The sequence below is a fragment of the Rhinopithecus roxellana genome, chromosome 13, assembly GCF_007565055.1.
Source record: "Rhinopithecus roxellana isolate Shanxi Qingling chromosome 13, ASM756505v1, whole genome shotgun sequence".
Taxonomy (NCBI): domain Eukaryota; kingdom Metazoa; phylum Chordata; class Mammalia; order Primates; family Cercopithecidae; genus Rhinopithecus; species Rhinopithecus roxellana.
Window position 1 is genome coordinate 73,988,384 of NC_044561.1, and position 22,130 is coordinate 74,010,513.

The 22,130-nt window shown below is 50.7% G+C and overlaps 1 protein-coding gene across 3 annotated transcripts in view; it reads right to left on the bottom strand.

Annotated features, from left to right (window-relative positions):
* Positions 1-22,130, bottom strand: part of PHACTR3 (phosphatase and actin regulator 3) — a 274,427-nt gene that overhangs the window by 96,556 nt on the left and 155,741 nt on the right. For all 3 annotated transcript variants that reach the window (XM_010365166.2, XM_030915879.1, XM_030915878.1), the window contains exons 2-3: positions 7,728-7,889; positions 3,129-3,206 (exon numbers count right to left, since the gene is read on the bottom strand). In XM_010365166.2, coding sequence (XP_010363468.2) covers positions 3,129-3,206; positions 7,728-7,889 — 240 coding nt within the window. The remainder of the gene's footprint in view (positions 1-3,128; positions 3,207-7,727; positions 7,890-22,130) is intronic.

Genomic DNA, 22,130 nt, shown 5'->3' on the forward strand with positions numbered 1-22,130 from the left:
CGGAGAGGGCAGGTGCACAGCCACCACCACCAATTCCAGTCATCCTGTAAGAGGGTCTGACCTCAGGTCGACCCAGTGAGAACAGGCATTTTTGAAGCCAGTGCAGGACGGAAACCGCGGTGCAGGGAAGGATTTAGCCCGGAGCCTGTGGCCAAGCATCTGCATGGATCCTGTTATTACTGCACGTTGATTACAGGTTGATTACAGGTGGCACGCAGGAAAGGATTCAAGCAGCACAGAAGAGTCGACTGTGAACAGCAAGTCCAAGTCCCCTCTCAGAGCAACCTCTGCTGCCCTGTGCCTGATATTTCCCTGCAGAGACACTCGGGCTCCTGGCAGACCTCACCCACTCGCACTGTGGCTGCCCCAGCCTCCCGCAGCAGCGTGGTTATGCCTCTGCCACCCCAGCCGGTGTGTGGGCAGGGAAGATGGGAGGCGTCTTGACCCAAGCCCCTCTCCCTCTCCCGCTTTCTCCTTTCCTCCAGCACAACCCACCATCTCAAGGTCCCTTCCACCGCGGGGACTTGCTCTTGCTGCTTCTGGGGGCTGGAAGTCACTCCCTGCTTCCCTGTCTCTTGGCTTTTCAACCTTCCTGCATCAAAGTTGGAATCAGCTGTGGAGGATGAGGAAGCGCTGCTGCCTGGGTCCCACGCCCAGAGCATCTAATTTAATTGCTGCCTGAGCGGTGGAGGGTTTTTAAAGCTCTCCAGGTGATCCTAATATGCAACAAACTCGGAGAATCAGGCTAGGTCCTCCTGCCCACCTGTGGACCCCACTCAACCATCTCCTGGCCCCGGAGGACCAGGTCAGGTCCTGTCTCGTGTTCTTAGGGTGCCATGTCCTTCACCACACTCATCGCCGTCATGAGTAGCTGACTCTATGTGGGATTATCTAATGGTCCCACTGGATGTGCGTTCAGAACAGTATTTTGCTCACCTGTGTCCTCAGCAGCTAGCACAGACCCTGGCACATAGTGGGCCCTCAATAAAATGTCATGGCATCAATTTGGGAGTGCATTTGCCCTCTCAAGGAAAGAGACTGTGTTTCAGGTCACTCTAGTCCCTGGTCCATAATCATTTAGCAAGAGAGAAAGTATGGAAGGAAGAGATGAACAAACCACAACATGGAGGCCACTCCAGTCCCCGCACCTGGATTTGACATCTTTAAATGGTTGACAAAATTATATAAAATTCAAAGGCCAGTGGCCATAAGTTTTCTTGGGACACAGCCACGCCCTCTCATGCATGATTTGTCTCTGGCTGCCTTTGGGCTACAAAGGCAGAGACAAGTAGTTGCAACAGAGACTGCACAGCCCCCTAAAATATGCACTATCTGACCCTCTCCAGAAAAGGTTTGCCGACCCTGATCTAAAGTGATTCTGTAAGACCGCGGGTGTGTGATGTCGCCGTCAGAGGCACGGAAGCCAGAGACCAGGCTCCCACGGCAGCAGGGTGAAAGCCATGCTGTCAGCCTGGCTGCAGCCAAGCATGCGTCTCCAGCCTCTGTTCCGACTTCATCAGAAAAAATCATCTTGCAAAAACTCAGAGTGGAAAAAAGCCAATGCTCCTAGATGTTTTCCCCTTTAATTATTCAAACTATAGCTTCATTTTTGAGAGGAATCAAGTCTATATACTTACTCTTTCCTCAACAAAAGTAATATATTTTTAGAATAGATGAAAAAAGACCCTAGCATTGTTTTCATCTTCCTTTTTCCTTCCCTAAGATCCAAAGTCATGCCTGTTGGCAACATATTCAAAATGCCGAAGTTTGGCACTTTTTTGTCCCATCCAAATTAAAATCCTCCAGATTTCTAACTCAGCAACCACATTCCACCAAATCTGAGTATCACAACAGAGCGTTAAACATCTGAGTGCCACGGGACTTGACACCAAGCTTTCCTCGCACATGTAAGGTTTTATTATCACTATTAAGCAATTTCCCATGTAGATTTCCTCTAAAAATAGCATCATCAAAATACTTCACTCTTTGAGTCTAAAGAAAGGAAATGATGACAAGGCTTGGGCCCACAATCGGGTTTGTGCGCTGACAGGCCCTGCTGCATAAAATCTGGATTCATTTATTTCATGAGCTTCCTTCCTAATTCCTGATATTTGGGCCAAATTACAAAGACACTAGTAATATTTTAAGGCTGAAGCAGGGAGAGAGGAATTCAATATATTCATGCAAGCCTCAGGAAATTGGCTGTGCATGGCTAGATTCCTTAGGAGGCCAGAGCTTGGTCCAGCTCCAGACAGTCTTCCAGAGGAGTGAGGTTTTATGAAACCTCCTAACCAAGATTTAGCCTCTCAGGGAACTGGAAAGCATCAAGGGCTAGTGTTAGCATCCAAGTCCTGGGCCTCACACCTCCAGGAAGCCATCACAAAGAGAAAGACTTGGGAATTAAAGAACTCTGTTCAGTTAATTGCATGAGCGATAATAACTGGCCTTCCTGAAAGATGGAAGCAAAGACGATTATGTAGGCACCACTGAGATTAAACTCTCTAGACCAGAGATCAAGATATGAGGATTTGTTCTGCGTCTCTGTTCTCAGGCTGCAATGACTTGGGGCAGTCACCACCCAGACCCTCACACTCCTCATCTGCAAATGGGATAACCACTGCCCCCATCCTCAGGGATGCTGGGAAGACCAATGAGACAGGGCATGCGGAATACCCCACCCAGCCCCAGCATGTCCTGAATGCTTTCTACATGATGGTAGTAGGAGTAGGTAATAGTGGAATTAAAAATAATTTGCACAAATGGAGAATTGAAATGTGAATATGAAAAAAAAAAGTTAATGCTGAAAAAACCATTGCTGCTACTTTAAAGGAATCGGGATAAACCACCAACTTTTTCATGCACAGCCAGCTCTGTTAGACATTCCCCAGGGAGTCATGTCACGAGGGGGAGCTCTTCAGCTAAGTAATGGGGTCTCCCATGCCCTTGGGGGCTGGACCAATGGAATGGCTCCTGACATGAGGCATTTCTCCAACCTTGCAGGCTTCATCTGGACACAGCCCTCTTCTGATTCTACTCCGTTTCTGATGGGCTTCCTGGATTCATGTGAGACTTTTCATTCCGCATTCCCAGCACCCTGCCCTTCCAAGCCAGGGGCGGGTCCCACTTACCCTGCTCCATCATCTCCAGCAGTCCCTTCTTGATGAGCTCCTCTCGGCCTTGCCTGCCGGCCATCTTCTTCTCCAGCGCTGCCCAACACACAAACACACAGTGAGTCTTGGGCAAAGGTGTCAATGGGCCCAAGCCACAGCCAATGCCAGGCTCAAGTTTACAGACCAAAAACAGTGAGCTAGCAGGCGCCTCAGGCTTAGGGGCCTGGTCCACTGGCAAGGCCCAACTTTCTTACAAAGCACTCTGCTAAGCAATGTACATAAACCACAGCTAAAGCGCAGTGCACACCGTGGATATTCTACAGCAGTCGTTTCTGTGATGTATCTGGAAAGCCCCTCCACATATAACGCCCCTCTCTAAGTTAGCTCCCACCAGCCATTCCTGCCCTTCACCAAATGCTGCTTAACTTACCAACCAAGGAAAGCGCCCTCCCTCTGCCCCCAACACCTCAGGCTCCTTTCTGTGGTTCCTGTTAGCCTTTGCTAAGTGCCTCCTGGTCCCTGTTAACATCCACTCAGATGAGATTCTTCTGTGTGGCTCTCTCACTAGAGCTTCTTCCAATAAACACAGGTTAAAAGCTTCCAGTCTACCAGATGGACAGAAAGGGAGGAGGCCAGCCCCCAGTCCCCTTCCACCAAGCCTAATTTGCCAGATCTTTCCCAATTCCACTTTCAGAATAGCCTTTCCTGCCTCCCCTTCCCGGAGCAAAACACTTGAGCGATGCCCCCCGCCTTCTCCCATTCTCCCTCCGCTCACAGGCAGGCCTCAGGCTGCTTGACAGTCATCTTCTTCCTTCCATCAGGAAAACTGTTTGCCTACAGGTGAGCCCCAATTTCCAAATACAAGACTACATAACCACCTCAACCCTTTCTTTGAAAGATGCACCTTTGCAAGGGCTGTTTCCCCTGCTGTGATGCTTTTCCCCGCCTTTCCCAATGAACCAATTACATCTCAGCTCAATGCAGCTCAATGCAGCCTCCTCACCTGGGTCTTCTCGGACCACTGGGCCCAAAGCAGTGGCCGCCCTGCTCATCTCCACCCCAGGGCCTGTCCAGTGATCCTGCCATTAAGCCTGGATCACAGAGAGTCCATCAGTGTTCTGTGTGTGCAAGGGGCCCTGCCAGATGCCGGGGACCAGACAGAGTCAACCCACCTGGCTGAGCTTAATGTCTAGGTGGGGAGGCAGATGACAAACAGGCACTGGCAATGGAATTATTTCACGTGTTCAAAAGTATTTCCTGAGCATCTGCTACGTGCCAAGTGCTGAGCTGGGTGCTGGGGAGTCACAGAGGGCAGAACCCCTGCAGCCTCACGGTCACAGGTGTGGGCTCCACTGGGGGAACAGGCCATGGTGACCAGGTGTTCAATCTATCGAAACCCCTTACACATTTACTGAACACCTACTGTGTGCCAGGCACCATGTCAGGCACATGAGATTCTGCCGTGAGCAAGACAGGCACAGCCTCTGCCTGAGGCCAGCACAGGTGGGAGGACAGATGGCAAGTGTCTAGAAATGGGTGAGGAGGGATAAGTCAAGCCCGGGGTGGGGGATTGGTTGGGGGGAAGTTGTCTGGGGAAACCCATCCCACCCTTGACCTCCGGGGTGGCTTCTCTGAGGATATTTACCCTAAAGCCAAAGGATGAAAAGGGAAACCCAAACACAGCAGGGTGGGGACATTTTTGGGCAGAGAAAACAGAATTTCCTTTCTGTGGTCCCAATTTCCAAGCCAATTTCCAGGTGCCAGAATTGTGGATAAAACTGACAAAGTGAATGCTGACCTTGGGAGGTGTCAGCAAGAGGCTGCAGCTAGGTTCACAAAGCAGATGAGAAGAACAGGGGTGGAGGCCTCGAGCTCTGAGTGGACCCCGTCCCCAGGCCAACACCAGGCGGTGCTCATGGTGATCAGCCTCAGACATCACAGGTCTTTGCCTGCACTGACTCGAGGACTTCCCAATGACCCAAAGACACAGCTGCGAGGATCTACTCTCCCCCTCTCGGGGATGGGGACATCAGTGGTGGTGCAGCTTGTAAAGGTGGTACAGCATGTAAATGGCTGAGTGGATCTCAGCCACCTGCCAGGGCAGGCATGGACTGAGATGCTGCTCCACCCTATAGCCGTGAGAGCCATGTTCAGCGTGTTCCCCCAGCCTTGCCTGCCAAAACCACTGTTTGCTACATATTTCTCTTTCAATCATCTTTGTATTCACTTCAGCTCATCCTAACCCGTGATGCCCGTGAAATCAGGAATTTGATATGCTGAAACAAATAACACCCCCCCTCTTTAAGGGAAAACAGTGGTTTGGAATAAATAAACAAGATGCAGCACTGTTCCTCGAGTTTCCAAACACCCAAATGATGGTCCTGAAGGTGGGGATGCTGCAGGTAATAACCCCGAGAACTCCAATGCCCTAGGAGGGTCCCCAGAGCATCTTGCTGGTGAACTCACACAGCACAGCTTGGAGTAGGCCAAAGAACCCAGAGTCCTCAGAAGACAAACCTCAGCCTTCCAGTCCCACTGCTGGGGGCAGCAGGCCTCTGAGAACATCAGAGACCCACCTGAGGTCACGGAGGTCACTCTGCTCCAGTTCCCCGGCCTTTCACTGCTGCACAGACGTGCCTTCCCCAGCTCAGTGCCTTTGCAAGGGCTGTTCCCACTGCTGCGATGCTTTTCCCTGCCTTTCTCAATGAACCAATGACATCTCAGCTTAATGGAGCCTCCTCACCTGGGTCTTCTGAGACCACTGGGCCCAAAGCAGTGTCCACTCTGCTCATTTCCACCCCCAGGGCCTTCTCATTGATCCTGCCATTAAGCCTGGATTGCAAAGAGCCCATTGGTGCCATGTGTGTGCAAGGGGCCCTGCCAGATGCAGGGGAACACATGGACCCTGCCCACCTGGCTGAGCTTAACATCCAGTGAGGGGGGCTGCCTTGCAGTCTCGTCAGAGTCTGGAATTGACTCGCATGCTGGTTCACTTGGTGGCTTCCACACTTTGTCACTTGACTCCCTACTTTGCAGAAAGCTCTGGGTGGGCAGGGCCTGGGCCCCTCCTGTTGGTACTGGGCACACAGGAGGTGCTCAAGATCTGCTGAATGATGATGCTTGTTCTGTTTTCATTTCAACAAGAATTCATCTATCAACTTCTTGGTTGGTAAAAAAAAAAATAGTAATAATTTTGTAAATCATGCACAAAAGCATGAGTGGAGGGCCTGCTGTTGGTGTTGACCACCGCTCCTGCCATGGGCCTGGGCGCTGTAACACCTGGCCTTCGTCTCCACCATCCTCAGTGCCTGGAACCTGTGCCTCTTCAGAGCTGGAAAGGAAATGGGACCCCAGGGACCACCCGAGGGAACAGCCTGAGACGGGCACTCGCCAGGGCTGGTTCCTGAGACCCAGGACTGATTCTACATCAGCAGCTCCCTCACTAATTGTTTTTAGGTGTCGCTCACAGGTGTGTGGCTTGGAAGCGGGGGGGGGGGGGGGTGGGAGGGGTGGGGGTCCTGGGGTGGAGATGCAGCCTCCTCTGGGCTCTGCTTCTCAGAACACTGCCATCCACAGAGCTCAGGCTGAGGAGCCACCACACCTGGCTCCCAGGGTCCAAGCCTCAGCCCCGCCACCTGCTGGCTGTGTGACCCTGGGTGAGTTTCTTCCCTCTCTGGGCCTGTTCTCCATCCCTACGATGGGGCAGGGTCCTGCGGGAGTGCTGGCCTAGCAGGAGGTTCTGAGGGTTGAGTTGGCTTCTCCGTGCCAAATGCTGGGGGCCGTGCTCTGCTGTTATGTGCCTTATGGCTGCTTGTCCCATCATCAATGCCTTTGTCCACCCTGTCTGTGGTTCAGCCTCATGGCTGCAGTTCCCAGGGTGGATTCCGAGGAGGCAGGGGCAACAGGACCAGCCATCACAATCCCACTTCCCACAGAGCCAGGGCTGGCAGGGTGTGAGGGTGCAGCAGGAGGTGAGTGGAGGAATCTTCTGGATGCTTTGGTGGGAGGCTGTAGGGAAGGCACGCTGAGAGAGCTTAGGAGCCGGGGAGCAGCCTGTCTTTCAGGAAGAGAGGCCCAGAGGTGTCAAAGCCAAACCGAGGGCCTCAACCCTATGAGTCACCCAGGGGGCTCTTGGCCAACTAAACCCGCATCTGTGGGGGCAGGACCCAGGCCCCAGCATCCTCCGAGTGAGACTGCAGGTATGGGAGGTGAGGTGATGCGGGAGTCGCGTGGGCCGGGGGCTCACCACCCAAGTGAGGCCAGCGAGCGAGACCTTGCTCCAAAGCCAGTGTCTTGGCCCAACCCGGCCCTAAGTGAATGAGAGGCTTCGTTTTTAACAATGTTCCAGTGGATTTGTGGGCACCTTAGGGTCTGGGCAGAGCGTCCCACGTGGGGTGCCTGGTGCCGACCCCACCCCAGGGCTTCAGGGAGGCCAGGTGGGCCCTGGAGGGGCCAGCGGGGTAACTTGCATGGCTCCTGTGGCCATCGCAGGCCGTGAAGCACAATGTGCCCCTCCTGTGCGGGGGCCGGGAAGTCACAGGTCAGCAGGGGCTGTGGCACCATGACAAGGATGCTGGTCCCAGCCAGAGCCTGCCCGCGCCTGCACCAGGCCCTTACCTGACGTTGTCTGCTTCAGTTTTTCGTTTTTCTTTTTCCTCCATTTCCAGGGTTTGAAGATCCTGCCCAGGGTGGCCAGTTTGCTGTTCCTCCTCACAGGGGGAGTTCGAATCCCTGAGACCAGATATTCAGGACGCGCCGGGGGCGCTTGGTCCATCTCATCTGGAAGACGAAAACCAAGGGGGGACCTCAAGTGACCAGCAAACCTATGTGACTCCTGGAGGCCCAAGACGACGACCTCTCTCACCCTCAGGGGTCACCAGTGATCCCCCAAAGCCTGGACCCCAGGAGGGTTGTCAAGCACTGTGCCCACAGTGGCCACGGCTGCTCAGCAGCGTACGCTGAATTTCCCTCTGTGAGACCCTCCCTCCTGCGCCCCACTCATGGCCACCGGAAGCCCTCGCCTTCCGCCATGTGAAGCACCACGTGTGAAGACACTCCTAATTCCAGGACGAAACGCTGCCTGCTCCAGACCCTTGCTCATGTTCTGCCCTCCATCCACGCTGCTCTGCCTCCCAGCCACTTCTCTGCCTCATACATTTCAGCTTCTCCATTGAATAGGACTTTGTCCAGAGTCTTTACCTTCCTCTTGTCCCAGACAGGGTCACTGTCTTGTCTTATGCGCATGAAGCTACCTATGTAGGCACTAAGCAGCTGCAAAGACCTCTGCTTGCCTGCCCTCCCACCAGGCTGCCATCTCTCCTGGGGCAGAGGCCAGGCCTGGGACAGCCTTGGACCCCAGCACAGAGCCAGGCCGGTGAGAATTCTGAGCGAACGGCTGCAGAGTGAACACGTCTGTGAGCGGGCAGAGGAAGCAGTGCTCCTAGGACCCCTGCCTTGTCCATGAAATGGCCACGTTTGTAGACTCTGGGACGCATGAAGATGAATGTCCAAGGAAGCTCATGGCAGTGCTGTTTGTTGTAAAAGAGACTGGTAGCGACCTACATGCCTGTTCACAGGGGACTGGGTAAGTCATCGTCTGTCCTGTCAACGGCCTGTGTGCAGATGTGGAAAGAAAAAGTGGATCTCCATGCATGGACAGGAAACTGATCTGAGATAAAAAGGCCAAAGAAAACCCCAGCTCACGAATTCACACGCACACGCCACCAGTGTGTGAACAGCGGTGGTATACAGGCGCACACTGGTGTGTGGAGAGAAAATGACTGTGGGCCCCCCAAAGAAACGGAGAACCCCGGGGCTGGGCACAGTGGCTCACGCCTGTAATCCCAGCATTTTGGGAGGCCGAGGTAGGCAGATCACAAAGTCAGGAGTTCGAGACCAGCCTGACCAACATGGTGAAACCCCATCTCTACTAAAAACACAAAAATTAGCTGAGTATGGTGGCAGGGGCCTGATATCTCAGCTACTCTGGAGGCTGAGACAGGAGAATCTTCTGAACCTGGGAGGCAGAGGTTGCAGTGAGCCAAGATCACGCCACTGCACTCAGGCTGTTGGCAGGCAGGGGAGAGAGGGAGATGTGCTTCACAGGCTGTTTTTGTAGCACATGCCGTGTGTCCCTTAGTAAGAAAGATTAGTTCGAATGAAACAAAATGCAGCTAACAAAATGGTAAAGTTAGAGGGGCTCACGAAGTAAGCCAGCGTCACCTCCATCCCACGGTCACAGTGTAGACCAGAGTTCAGGCCATCACCCAGGCAGGACTGAGAATAAATGAGCACATTGTCCCAGATGCCTCCTGGGACAGGGAAGGGATGTTTATTCTGGCAGCAACAAAGACCTGAGTCCCATCCAGACTCCGATTTAACCTCCCAGTGTCACCAGGGGAGGAAGATCGCAGACCCGCGGGGTGCTCCCCAGCACAGCTGCTGCCACAGGCGCCCAGACCTCTGCCAGCACCCCTCACCCTGCGAGCATACACACTCCCCCACAGCCGGCTCAGCCTCCCATGGTCAGAGTGCGGTCAGTTCCATAGCCAGCAGGTGAATTTGCCTTGTTGCCTATAGAAGGGGCCGGGAGCCCTGAGCTGATGCAGACCTCAGAGCCTCAGGACATGCTGGGAGAAGGGCTGGAGGGCGTGGCTAACACAAGGGCTCACCTGAGGAAGGAGGTCACCTTTGTCAGAGAGGACAGGGAGGGAGGCCACCAGTGTTGGGAGGGGAAGGGGCATCACCAGTGTCCAAGGGGCTGGGGGTTATAATGGGCCAGGCCCCTCAGACCCAGGGAAGGGTCCCACTCCCAACTTTCCCACCTAAGGCACCCCATGCATGCCACCAGCTGCCCCAAGGAGGCCCGGGATGGCCTGCTCTGAATCCAGGCTCTGCAGCGCTCAGCCTGGACAAGAGTCATATGAGTCAGCACCCGAGGGCCCAAGGCCCCACATGGCAGTGACCTCCGTGCCCCCAGTGACAGGCGGCCTGCCTGGCAGCCTTTAGAGCTTCCACAGGGTCTGGCTTCCAAAGGGCTGCACCTGTCTCTAGCCCAGGGCCTTTGAGTAAGCCACCCACCCCTTGGAGCCTCGGTTTCCACATCTGTAAAAAAAAAAAAAAAAAAAAAAAAAAAAAAAAAAAAGCTCCCGTGATAATCATCCCTGATAGGTAAGGTTGAGAGGAGGACTCAGTGTGGTCATAAATTCTGGAAAGGCCAGTGCAGTGACTCATACCTGTAATTGTAATGCTTTGGGATGCCAAGGCTAGAGGATCACTTGATCCCAAGAGTTTGAGACCAGCCTGGGCAACATACAGAGACTCCACCTCTACAAAAAAATATGCTTGAAAATTACCCAGGCATGGTGGTGCATGCTACTTAAGAGTCTGAGACAGGAGGATCACTTGAGCCTAGGAGGTCAAGACTGCAGTGAGCTATGATTTGCAACTGTACTCCAGCCTGGGCTACAGAGAGAGAGACCCTGTCTCTAAAAATAATTAAAATGGAAAGCAATCTGGAAACAAAGATAAACATCCATGATACACAGTTTATTGTTTATGTTATCATCCATGTAAAATAATATTATCTGTGTCTAGACTTTATAGTCACTGATTAACATACCATGCCAGTGCGGGTCACTTTTGGTAAAAATTTCTATTATAATAATTTCTATTATATAAGCAATAGAATAATTATGATGGGGTAAACGTTGGTCACTGCCTGTGGAGGACCAGGAACTATCCTAAGGCATTGTCCTATTTTACCTGCACAATAAATCTATGAGCTAGAGATCATTCAGTTTTATATCCACTTTACAGATGAACACACTGAGGATCAAAGCCATGAGCCTTTTTTTTGTTGGTCTCAGAGCTGGGAAATGCTGTGGCAGGGTAGGACCTTGAGCACCCTGACTCCAGAGACCCCTCTCACCTTCCAAAGCTGCATCGAGGGGACCCAAAGCAGAACATGGAAGGATGAGACACCAAATCAAGAGGATAAACCAGGCCTGCCCCAGGTGGGTTGGGGCACGAGGCCATTGTCTCCAGGCATTACTAATAGAGTGCCGAGATGGTTAGGCTTTGTGTCCCCACCCAAATCTCATCTTGAATTATAATCCCCATCATCCCCATGTGTCAAGAGAAAGACCAGGTGGAGGTGATTGGATCAGGGAGGTGGTTTCCCCCATGCTGTCCTCGTGATGCTGAGTGAGTTCTCATGAGGTTTGACGGTTTTATAAGGGGCTCTTCCCCCTTCGCCCTGCACTTCTCCTTCCTGCTGCCTTGTGAAGAAGGTGCCTTGCTTCCCCTTCACCTTCTGCCATGATTGTAAGTTTCCTAAGGCTTCCCCAGCCATGCTGAACTGTGAGTCAATTAAACTTCTTTCCTTTATAAATCATCCAGTCTTGGGCAGTTCTTTTTGTTTAATGGTAGGCACTTCTTTGTAGCAGAATGAAAATGGACTAATACAGTGTTAACTGTGCTAGGTGCCGTGTCCACAGATGCTCCACAAAGCAGCCCCATGGGGAAAGACAAGCCCAGAAATGTCAGTGTTTGACATTCTGGGCTCTGCAAACCATTAAGGAAGCTACAGCAATGGCATCCTCCGCCATGTTTTTGGGGTGACCCCAGCACCCAGTGCCTGGTACCCAGTGGGAGCCCAGGAAATGTGTGGAACCAGGGCAGCTGCAGAACACCTGTCAACCACAGATCCTCCTGGTCACCCTCTCTCCAAGGCCACGGGAGGCAGAGGGATGTACTGAGGTCCTTCTCTTCTCAGAGACAGTGCATTCCATGTTCTCATCCTCTCCTTTCCTTCCTCCACCTACAGACGCCAGATGGGAGCAAGACTGTGACTCCACATGGCCCCGGGGGAGCCGGCTGTCCTGAGTGTTCTTGGCATAAGGGGAAGGATGGGCTGGGTCTCCCCAAGCCTCCAAGTTCAGCTGAAGATGAAGACGAAGATCTCCAGGGATGAGCAGAGGAGACGAGGATGGAGCATAATCATTGCTTTATTTACATCTCACCTCCTTCACAAAGGATCGGCAGCAGTCACCAGAAACACATGCACAGCTGTAGGATGAAGGGAGTGTCAGGAGGGAACTGGAGGAAGTAGGGTCTGCTCAGGGCCACAGCATCAAGGAGTTAGGGGGTCCCCACGACAGACACCACATGGGCTCCAGAGAAGGGTACTTGTGTGCCCTGAGCTTCCTAGCAGCCAAGGCAAAAAGGAGCAGCACATAAAATAAACTACAGATCAGACCCTGAACCCAACTCTGTTTGCCACCTGCTTCATTACAACCCTGGTCCGGCACCAGCATCCCTGCCCCAGCAACTGGTCTTCCTGTGATCCCATCTTAGAAATAGAGCTCTAACCCTATCACTTCCTGCTCACTCCCCTGTCTCATTTAGGACAAAATCCAAGTTAATCACTAAACTTGTGCAGCTCTCTGTGCTCTGCTGCCCCTCCCCCTTATTATCATCCTTACTGTGTGTTAGTGCTTGCCACATGCCATGGAAGCCAGTGTGATGTAGCTGTGAAGAACACAGCAGCTGGGACCAGGCACCCCAGGCTCCCCTCCTGGCTCTGCCACTTACTAACAGGAGGTTGAAGCACTGACCCCACTCCCCACTCCCTGCATTCCCCTTGCCAGGGCCTTGCTTGGAGGTATGGTTGCTACTTCTTGCTGTGGCTATGTGACTGCTTGCACTGGTGGAAAGTGGGCAGGAGGGGCAGTGGCTTCTCCTCCCTACCACCATCACTGCCAGGACCACTGTCACCATCTTCACTATTTTAATCAGCTGCCTCCCCCTACTTCTGCCCTAGTGGCTGGAACAGGTTCTGGGGTTCCCACCCCGTCTCTGACACAGAGTGGTCCTCACAGCAGAGCTGAGGGCTGCGGAGGGAGCACTTTGGCCCCAGAGAAGACTGCACTCCTCCCTCCCTTTAAGAATTCACTCACTCACTCACTCACTCACTCATTCACTCACTCATTCACTCACTCATTCACTCACTCACTCACTCATTCACTCACTCACTCACTCATTCACTCACTCATTCACTCACTCTCATTCACTCACTCACTCACTCGAACTTTCAACAAATACATACACCAACCATGTGCCATGTATCCTAATAGGCACAGGGTGTGCAGAGGTGAACAAGAGACAATGCCTGCCTTTGTGGGGCTGTACTCGCCTGTGGGAGATGAACAATGAATAAAAGTGTGAATTTAAACAGTCCTAGCTCACCCTATGTGGGATAGCACTCATCACTATTTCTTTTTTTTTTTTTTTTTTGAGACGGAGTTTCACTCTGTCGCCCAGGCTGGAGTGCAGTGGCCAGATCTCAGCTCACTGCAAGCTCCGCCTCCCAGGTTTACGCCATTCTCCTGCCTCAGCCTCCCCAGTAGCTGGGACTACAGGCGCCCGCCATCTCACCCGGCTAGTTTTTTTTTTGTAGTTTTTAGTAGAGACGGGGTTTCACCGTATTAGCCAGGATGGTCTCGATCTCCTGACCTTGTGATCCGCCCGTCTCGGCCTCCCAAAGTGCTGGGATTACAGGATTGAGCCACTGCGCCCGGCCACTATTTCTTGCCTTACTCTTTATTTTCTCATCACAAGTATCAGTTGGTGTGCATGCACACACATATGCACATGCACACACACGCGCACACATATGCACACACACACTGCACGTTCACACACGCATACATGCACACACGCACACACGCGTGCACACGCACACACACCGATGCATGCACACACACGTGCACACACGCAATGCACACACACGCATGCACGCACACGCACATGCACACGCACATGCACACACACGCACATGCACACACACGCACACGCACACGCACATGCACACACGCACACGCACACGCACATGCACACGCACATGCACACACACGCACACGCACATGCACACGCACATGCACACACGCACACGCACATGCACACGCACATGCACACACACGCACACGCAAATGCACACACACATGCACACAACGCACACGCACATGCACACACACATGCACACACACGCACATGCATGCACACACATGCACGCACACACACATGCACGCACACGCACACGCACATGCACATGCACATGCACATGCACATGCACACACATGCACACACACGCACATGCACACACACATGCATACACACATGCACACACACGCACATGCACACACACATGCACACACACATGCACACACACGCACATGCACACACACATGCACACACACGCACATGCATGCACACACTTATTTGTTTGCCTCTTTGTAGTTGTTTCCACTCCTCCTGCCCATGCCCCGAGCTGAAGCTCCCGACTACAGGCCCTGGATGGATGTTTGCAGCTGTATCTCCAGTGCCAACAACAGCTCAGGCATATGCCGGGGGGACATAGAGAGCCCTGAACCAGGATCCCTACAGACACAAGGAAGGACACGACCCAGGGCCTGCTTGGGGAGCCTCGAGGGCAGGTGCCGACTGATTGACTGTGACAGGGAGTGCTCCCGAGGGCCGCCCCAGTGGGGAACAGGACGGGGGCTGTGATGGGAAAGGGGCAGGCTGTCCCAGACAGGAGGGAACAGTGGCTGAGAGGCATGGATATGCTGGGGAGGCAGGCAGGGTCATAGTCAGGGACTTGAACCTGATTCAGAATTCAGCAGGGAGCCACTAGAGGGTCTTCAGCTCAAAAGACTTAAAAGGCCCTTTGCTCCTAAACCAAAAATCCAATGCATTGACCAGGACAGAGATGCCTTAGTCCGAGCAGCTCCTGAAGGGGCTCAGGTGTCATCAGGGGGGTGAAGACCCCATGCCCAGGGTCCTGGGATAGAGGCTGCGCTGCTCTGCATCCCCCTTGGGAGGAAGTTCCCTCTCCCCTCTGTCTTCCCTGAGGTGGCTCAAGCCCAGGACTTTGCCAGGGGAGGGCTTGTGAGAGCTATGACTCTCCGCCCAAGAAGAGAAACTTCAAAAAAGTGCTGCTTGGAGGAGAAAACTACTTACAAAACCCCCAAGGGCAGAGGACATGAGCGCATCACTGAGGTGTACAGCGGGGCAGGTGTGGTCATCCACGGCATGGTGTGGCCCGCGGATGCTGGTGGGCAGGTGTGCACAGAGCGGGTAGGTGTGTACCTCTGAGGGTGGGCAGGTGAACACCTGCAGAGCCAGTGTGCATGGGCATGGGTGGGTGTGCACCTGCATGGGTGGGATACTATCTGTGGGTGGGTGCGTGTGGCCCATGCACACCTGTCCACAGAGGGAAGGGACAGATGGGGAGCACCTCCCCCTATTCCAGGAATTCTCTCGGTGTCTCTCCATGCAGTTCCTGAGGAACTGCCTTCTCACACTGGGGAGACTCTAGAAGGTGCAAACACATTAGCAGCCACCACCCAGCCTCTGAATAACAGCAGTGCCAAGTTCTGCTGCACCTCTGCCACCTCTGAGGCATTAGAGGTTAATTAATGGGAAGTGTTTCTCACACCTGGCATCTGTGTGAGGAAGTGCCACACACGGCCTCAGTCCTCAGATGATGGATGGGGCAGCTGGACCTGCCTTGCTGATATCACACACTTGCAACTCAAGGGGCAGGCTCCAGCCTCTTTGGCAGCTCCAGCCAGCCCTCTCTCAGGCCTCAGGCTCACAGTAGCTGGTATACTTGTCCCTGGGTAACTGACTCCATCCCTTTCCCCCATCAACAGCCACAGAGCTATGAGGCAAGAACTGTTCTAGGACTGACGGAGCTTACAGGCTAATTTCCATGCCTGGCACAGGGCCAATCCCTCTATTCACATTTCCTTCCATCCTAGCTCTGATCACTCTCAAATTGTGTCCTGGGATTCACTGTTCATTGACTGTCATCTGCATTTCCCACGGGAACAAACATAAGCTCCATGACAACGAGAACCGTCACTCTCGTGCTTGTTGCTGGGTCTGTGGCATCTTTGCTGGTTCCTGGCACCTGGGGGTGCTCAAATAAACACCTGCTCGACCTGTGAATCCGGAGTGCAGGGCTGCCAAATGCTGGAGCCAGGGTCTGCTGCTCATCCATCTGACTTTGATGTCCACCCTTTAGTGACATCAGGTACTTTTTCATCTTCATCTTTTATCCACTAAGATATCTTATCTTATCCTTCCACATCACAGAATTCCCCAAAAACATATTGGAAGGAAGGCCCCATATCTGTGCGGGAGTGAGGTCAGGTACCCAGTGCCGTGTGTTGCACGGCTGACTTCTTAGAGAAGAAAGGTGCCATCTCTATCAGACAATATTGGAAAATACTTTTTTCCTTGTTTGTTTCATTCATTCACTCACAAACCCATTCATCATATCGGCCTGCTGTGTGTCAGGACTGCTCCGAGTTTCGACAGAGCAGTAAATTGCATCAACATGCCCGCTGTTTCCCGCTGCATGAAGCTCATGTATTTATGGAGGAGAAAAGAAGAAACACAGAAAGTGTCAGGCAGCCTCATAATGTGACATGAGCCACAAGAGAAGCAAATAAGAAGCTGCGATATGGCCTCTATTTCTTCTTTGAGTCCTTACCTGTATCACCAATTCATAGTGGCCATTGTCTTTGAACAAAGCACAGTGTTAGGCCTGAGGGACAAGGTGGTGCTAGGCACCCTCTCTCCCAGGGGACTCAGTGACCACAGAGAAAACTAAGGTGTGTGGAACCACCAGGAAGAATCGAGAAAGAGGATTATAACAGTAGAGGAAGCAACTTTTCCTGCTTGAGGGTGGGATAACTCTAAGAAGGCTACTAGAAGGTAGAGGAGGTAGTGGGTAGTGATAATTGAGTTGGTATTGGAGGTTGAGTAGGATTTTAGTAAAAAGTACAAATTCATAAATGCATGGCAGTACACAGTGTTTGGGGAACGGGGGGTCATTTGGGGAAGTTAGGTCTGAGGTCCCCAGTCTCTAAGGCTCAGAAACCCAGTAAAATTTCCACATATAAAATTGGGATCCACACAGATATGCTAATGTCCATTATGCCAATAATGACGAATACACACACACGCGTGCACATACACTACACAAAGCAATCACCTATGAGCATCACCACTTACTACACATAATAGGAAAAATATAGTCTCAAAAAAAAAAAAAAAAGAAAGAAAGAATTTTTAGGCCTGGGCACAGTGGCTTGAGAAGCCAATGCAGGAGGGCTGCTTGAGCGCATGAGTTCAAGCCCAGCCTGGGCAACACAGTGAGACCCTGTCTCTATAAAAACTAAGGAAAAAATTAGCTGGGTATGGTTATGCACACCTGTAGTCCTAGCAACTCAGGAGGCTGAGGCAGGAGGATTGCTTAAGCTCAGGAGTTTCAGGTTACAGCGAACTACTATTGCACGACCGTGCTCCAGCCTGGACAACAGAGCAAGACCCTGTCTCTTAAAAAAATTAGTTGACTATACATTTGTAAATGAAAAACTAACTGCATCGTTCTTAGTGTTCTTAATTTGCTGGCATGGGTATGTGCACTGGAACTTGAGAACCCTTAGGCTGGAACTTGCGGTCAATGGAACAGAGTTGACAGAGGTGAGCTTGGGAAGGCATGTGGGGACCTGACCAAGAAGAGCTGTGTGTGGCTATGATAAGAGTCCTGGGGGCAATGTGGAGTCATTGAGGGACCTGGAGCAAGTTCAGCCTTGTAAAAAGACCACATGGAATCTTGGTGAGGATGGCAGACTGTAGGGGGAACAAGGCTGAAGGCAGGAAGGCAGGGCATGGGGGCACCCAAACATATGGAAGAGCCAAGGAATACGAAGGTTTGTTTTTATCATCACTGTCATCAGCAATGGCAGCATCTACTGAGAATTTGCTGGGCAACAGGCTCAGTGCTGAGCACCTGGCATGAATTTGCTCGTTGTATTCCATCATAACCCTAGCAAGCAGAGAACTATTTTCATCACCTACATTACAGATGAGGACAATGAAGGCACACAGATGTGAAATAATTTCCCCAGGCACATGCTAGTTAGTGACAGAGTGGGGCTTAGAACTCAGGTCATCTGCTGTAAGAGATCTTAACCCCACAGCCTCTTTGACAACTCCGCCTCTCTCCCAGTCCTGTGCTAGATGACACAGAGCAGATGATAACACTGCTGTCTAAGATCTGGGAGGAGGAAGGAGAAACAGGGCTAGGAAGAAGTTAACCATTAAAGCAACATACAATAACCTCACGCAGAAGCACTGAGCACTGAAAAACCAATTGCTTGTGGCCAGGCTGCAAGAGATGTGGCTTGACAGCCATGTACAGAAAAAGTGCTGGGCATTTTCAGAGAGTGACCACCAGAATGGAGCTGAACCTCCAAAATCAAGTTTTAAAAATAGATTTCGATCTCCCAAATGTAAAAGTTCTTGGTTTGACCTCCTCCACCCCTAGAAAATTCCTAAGTAATGACTGAAGAGCATGATATTTTGGGTGTGCTGATCAATAAAAACAAAACAAGGGTCACACCATCCAAGGACAAAGTGAGACCATTTGACAAGTTTCCTATAGTCACACTGCTTATAATGGAGGAATAAACTGCTTGCTGGTGTTGGGTGGAGGGCAGAGAGGGATGCAAAAAAAAGGAGTGAATTTATTCAAAAAAAGGGAAGAAAATACTGCTAAATGCCCGTGGCTGTATTCCCTAAACCTTGTAGGCTTTTTCCTACAGCCCTGCAAGTTCATTCATCAGAATCTGTAATCTGATGACAGCCCTTTTTTGATGGAATAACTGCTGACTTTTCCAGTATGGGGGAAACAGAGACCTCAATAATTGCACAATGCAATTCCTAGACTTAGGGCCCGCTCCCTCCTTTGGCACCTAGCACAGTGCCTGGCAGGTGTGTTGAATGAATGAGTGAGCAAATGAATAAATGAATGAATGGATTGATCCCATGGTACAAAAATGGAAGCAGAATCAAATGCAGGCCAATGATTATTAGCAATGACCTGGAGCTGTCCCACTGCCTCCTGTCAGTGGAAGGTAACTACAGTTCCCGAGCCACCTCCAGACCTCATGTTGGCCATGGCTTCTTCTAGCTACCCCCTCAGCAGCCCTTAACTGAAAGGACATCTCCTTTCTCTCCTTTGCTGGTTAGTAGAGGTGCTAAGAAGCACGGAGAAGAAAAGACAAAAGCCTGGCTAAGCTTCAGAGTGAATAATTGGCGCCTGGAAAATTGTGAATTGAATAAATACTTAAATTTAGGATAACTTATATTTTAATGCCCAAAGGGAGGCCACCAAAATATTTTGCATGTTTGTTCCAGGCAAACAACCCTAACAGGCAGGGCCTATGTTTTCAGCTCTACTTTATGTTTAAAAAGTAGAGGTTCAGGGCAGGAAAGCATTCGTTCAAGATCACACAGCTGGTAAATGGCAGGTCTGTCCAGGCTCCCTGATCTTCAATTTACCATCTAGGCATGACACCAGTGTTTCCCAAAGTGTTTTCCATGGAACTCTAGTATAGGGAGATGCTGGGAGGATTAACGTAGCTGGAAAATGCTGTCTGTACTAAAAGCCTCTTCATGAGAGCCCCAATCCATATTAGCATACTATAGGCTCTGAGAAGTCCTGCAGGAAGAAATCGTATTCAGTTGTTTAGCTAGATTTTCCTAAACAGATCTATCAGACAATCCCTATTTACACCTTGCTGCCTAGACTGCAATAACCCCACACAAGCTATCAAATAGTTTGAGCACTAAACCCAGGACAAAGCACTTTGAATGTATTCCTGCTAAATAGTGTTAATAATTTATTTTTTGGACTATACAAGTATTTTTTCCACTATCTGCATTCCAAAGATAACAGGATTCTCTAAGATCTAGGCAGAAGTTGGGCCTCAAAATTTCCCAAGTCACTAAGCTTCTTCTAGCTGTCTAAGGCACCCTGCACAACAACGATGCTGAAATTAAGACTACATAAATGGGCATCACTGATGCCTCTGTCACCAGTGGAAAAATCAAGACATTATTAAAGTGGCTTCTTTTCTTCCTCATATGTATTGTGGAAAAAACAGCACATCTAACTAGAAAACCCATCTGTTTAGTATCAACCCCATAGCTCTGCCAATGGTCGCTGGTGCCTGCCAGACATATGGTCAGTTTTCCAAGTGAAATTCAGCTCAAATCTGTAAATCAAGTGGATCTGAAAATGCTCTATAGAATTTGGCAGCACAAATTCAAACATGAAGAGGATGGGGAAGGAGAAAGGTGGAATCTGGAAAACTGGCTTTGTTGTTGTCATCATTGTGATTATTTTTTGTTATGTGGCTTAGTAGGATGCGTCTGCATTTGCAATGAACAAACTCTTCTAAAAATTCTTGTACAAGAAGCCCACCTTTATCTTTGCAAAGGCTAAAAGCTACTTTTAGAAACTTCCTCCTAGAGATTACATTTTACAGAAAAGAGGGAAAATGAGCATTTCAGAGAAAGGATAAAAAGTGAAATAACATGTCAGGGGACTTTAGTATTGGGGTAGAAATTTAGAGAAATAATATCACACAACATCTTCAAAGTCTGAGTTTCAACCCTGACTTTCTAAGCCTAAAGCATAAGGTGAGTTTCTCACATATAATATCAGCAAAAGCGTAAAGAAAAACAAAAGCCAATTTTGAAAACGTGTATACTTTAGCATTTTTCAGAGGAATTAAACACATTTAAGTGCTAGGAAGACTTTACGGCAACAGATTTGTGTTTTGAAAATGTGTCCCTCACTCACTTTGCTTAGGTCAGGAATTGGCAAATGTCTTCTGTAAGGGGCCAAATAATAAAACTCTGAGGCTTTGCGGGACACACAGTCTCTGCTGCCACCACTCAGCTCTGCTGCTGTAGTGTGAAGCAGCCACAGAGGAGACATAAATTAATGTGCACGGCTATATTGCAATAAAATTTCATTTGCAAAAACTAGTAGCAAGTGAATTTGGTTTGTGGGTTTGACAGTTTCTGCCTTAAGTGATCCTTTAAGAAATGTCTTGTGGGAAAAAATACTACTGGGTGCCCCAAGAAGAAAAAGGGAGAGAAGAAATGGTTTTGGATCCTGATCTCTTATCTTCATTTCACTTCTAACCCCTGGGGGGCAGTCCAGCATCACTTTCACCTGTACAACTCTGCAGCCTCTGCCCTGGTTTCCCACTTCAACTCCTGCCTACCCCACAAGCAAGCAAGCAAACAGGGCCCTGTATTGCTCACCCTCACGACATCACAGTGGCTCTTAGGATGAAATATAAAACCCCCACTGTAACCTCAGAGCCCTGACCTCCATTTCTTAAGCTTTTCTACCACCATGCCCCTCCTCACTCATTAAGTGCTTTCCCACCATAGGGTGACTGCCTCCTGTGCCATTCCCTTTGGAGGCAACACTTTTCTCTGATGAACTCCTATTCATCCCTCATGGTCTCATCCTTCCTACCCACCTGTTAGGTTTCCTGTTATTTTTCCACCATGGTCTTCAGCATAATTTTTAATTAGCTCTTGATGTATGTGTTCATTAGTTTTATGTCCATCCTGGCTACTTGACCATGAGAGCAGAGACCAAGTGTGACCTGTACAGCAGCCTCTGCAGGCCCTGAAACAGAGCCCAGGAGGGCCTAGCCAGGGCTCAGCAAGTATATGAGAAACAAAAGGAGATGGGCTGAAGATCCTTCTATGCTCTAGTGCACAGGCCCTACCTGTGCAAACCAGTCTAGGCCCATCTGAAGCTTAAAATCCTGCAGAACAGAGCGTGCTTCTGAAGGTTTACCAGGTCCGGGTCCAGCGTGAATTCAATGACTTTCCCGGCCACACTGAGGAGGACTTTCACCCGAGAGCCAAGGGCATCATGCTTGAATGTCTGGAACTGTCTGCATTTCTGATGTCATCAGGGCTGCTCACGTCACCACAGGTCCCTGCCCGGGCCTGGTTCCTCTGGTGATTGTCGTGGAAGTGACCGAGCAAGACGGAACCATTCCCACAAACCAGCAAGTCATGCAGTGCAGGCGTTCTGGGAGCAGCTGCCAGCAGGTGGCAGAGCCAGTC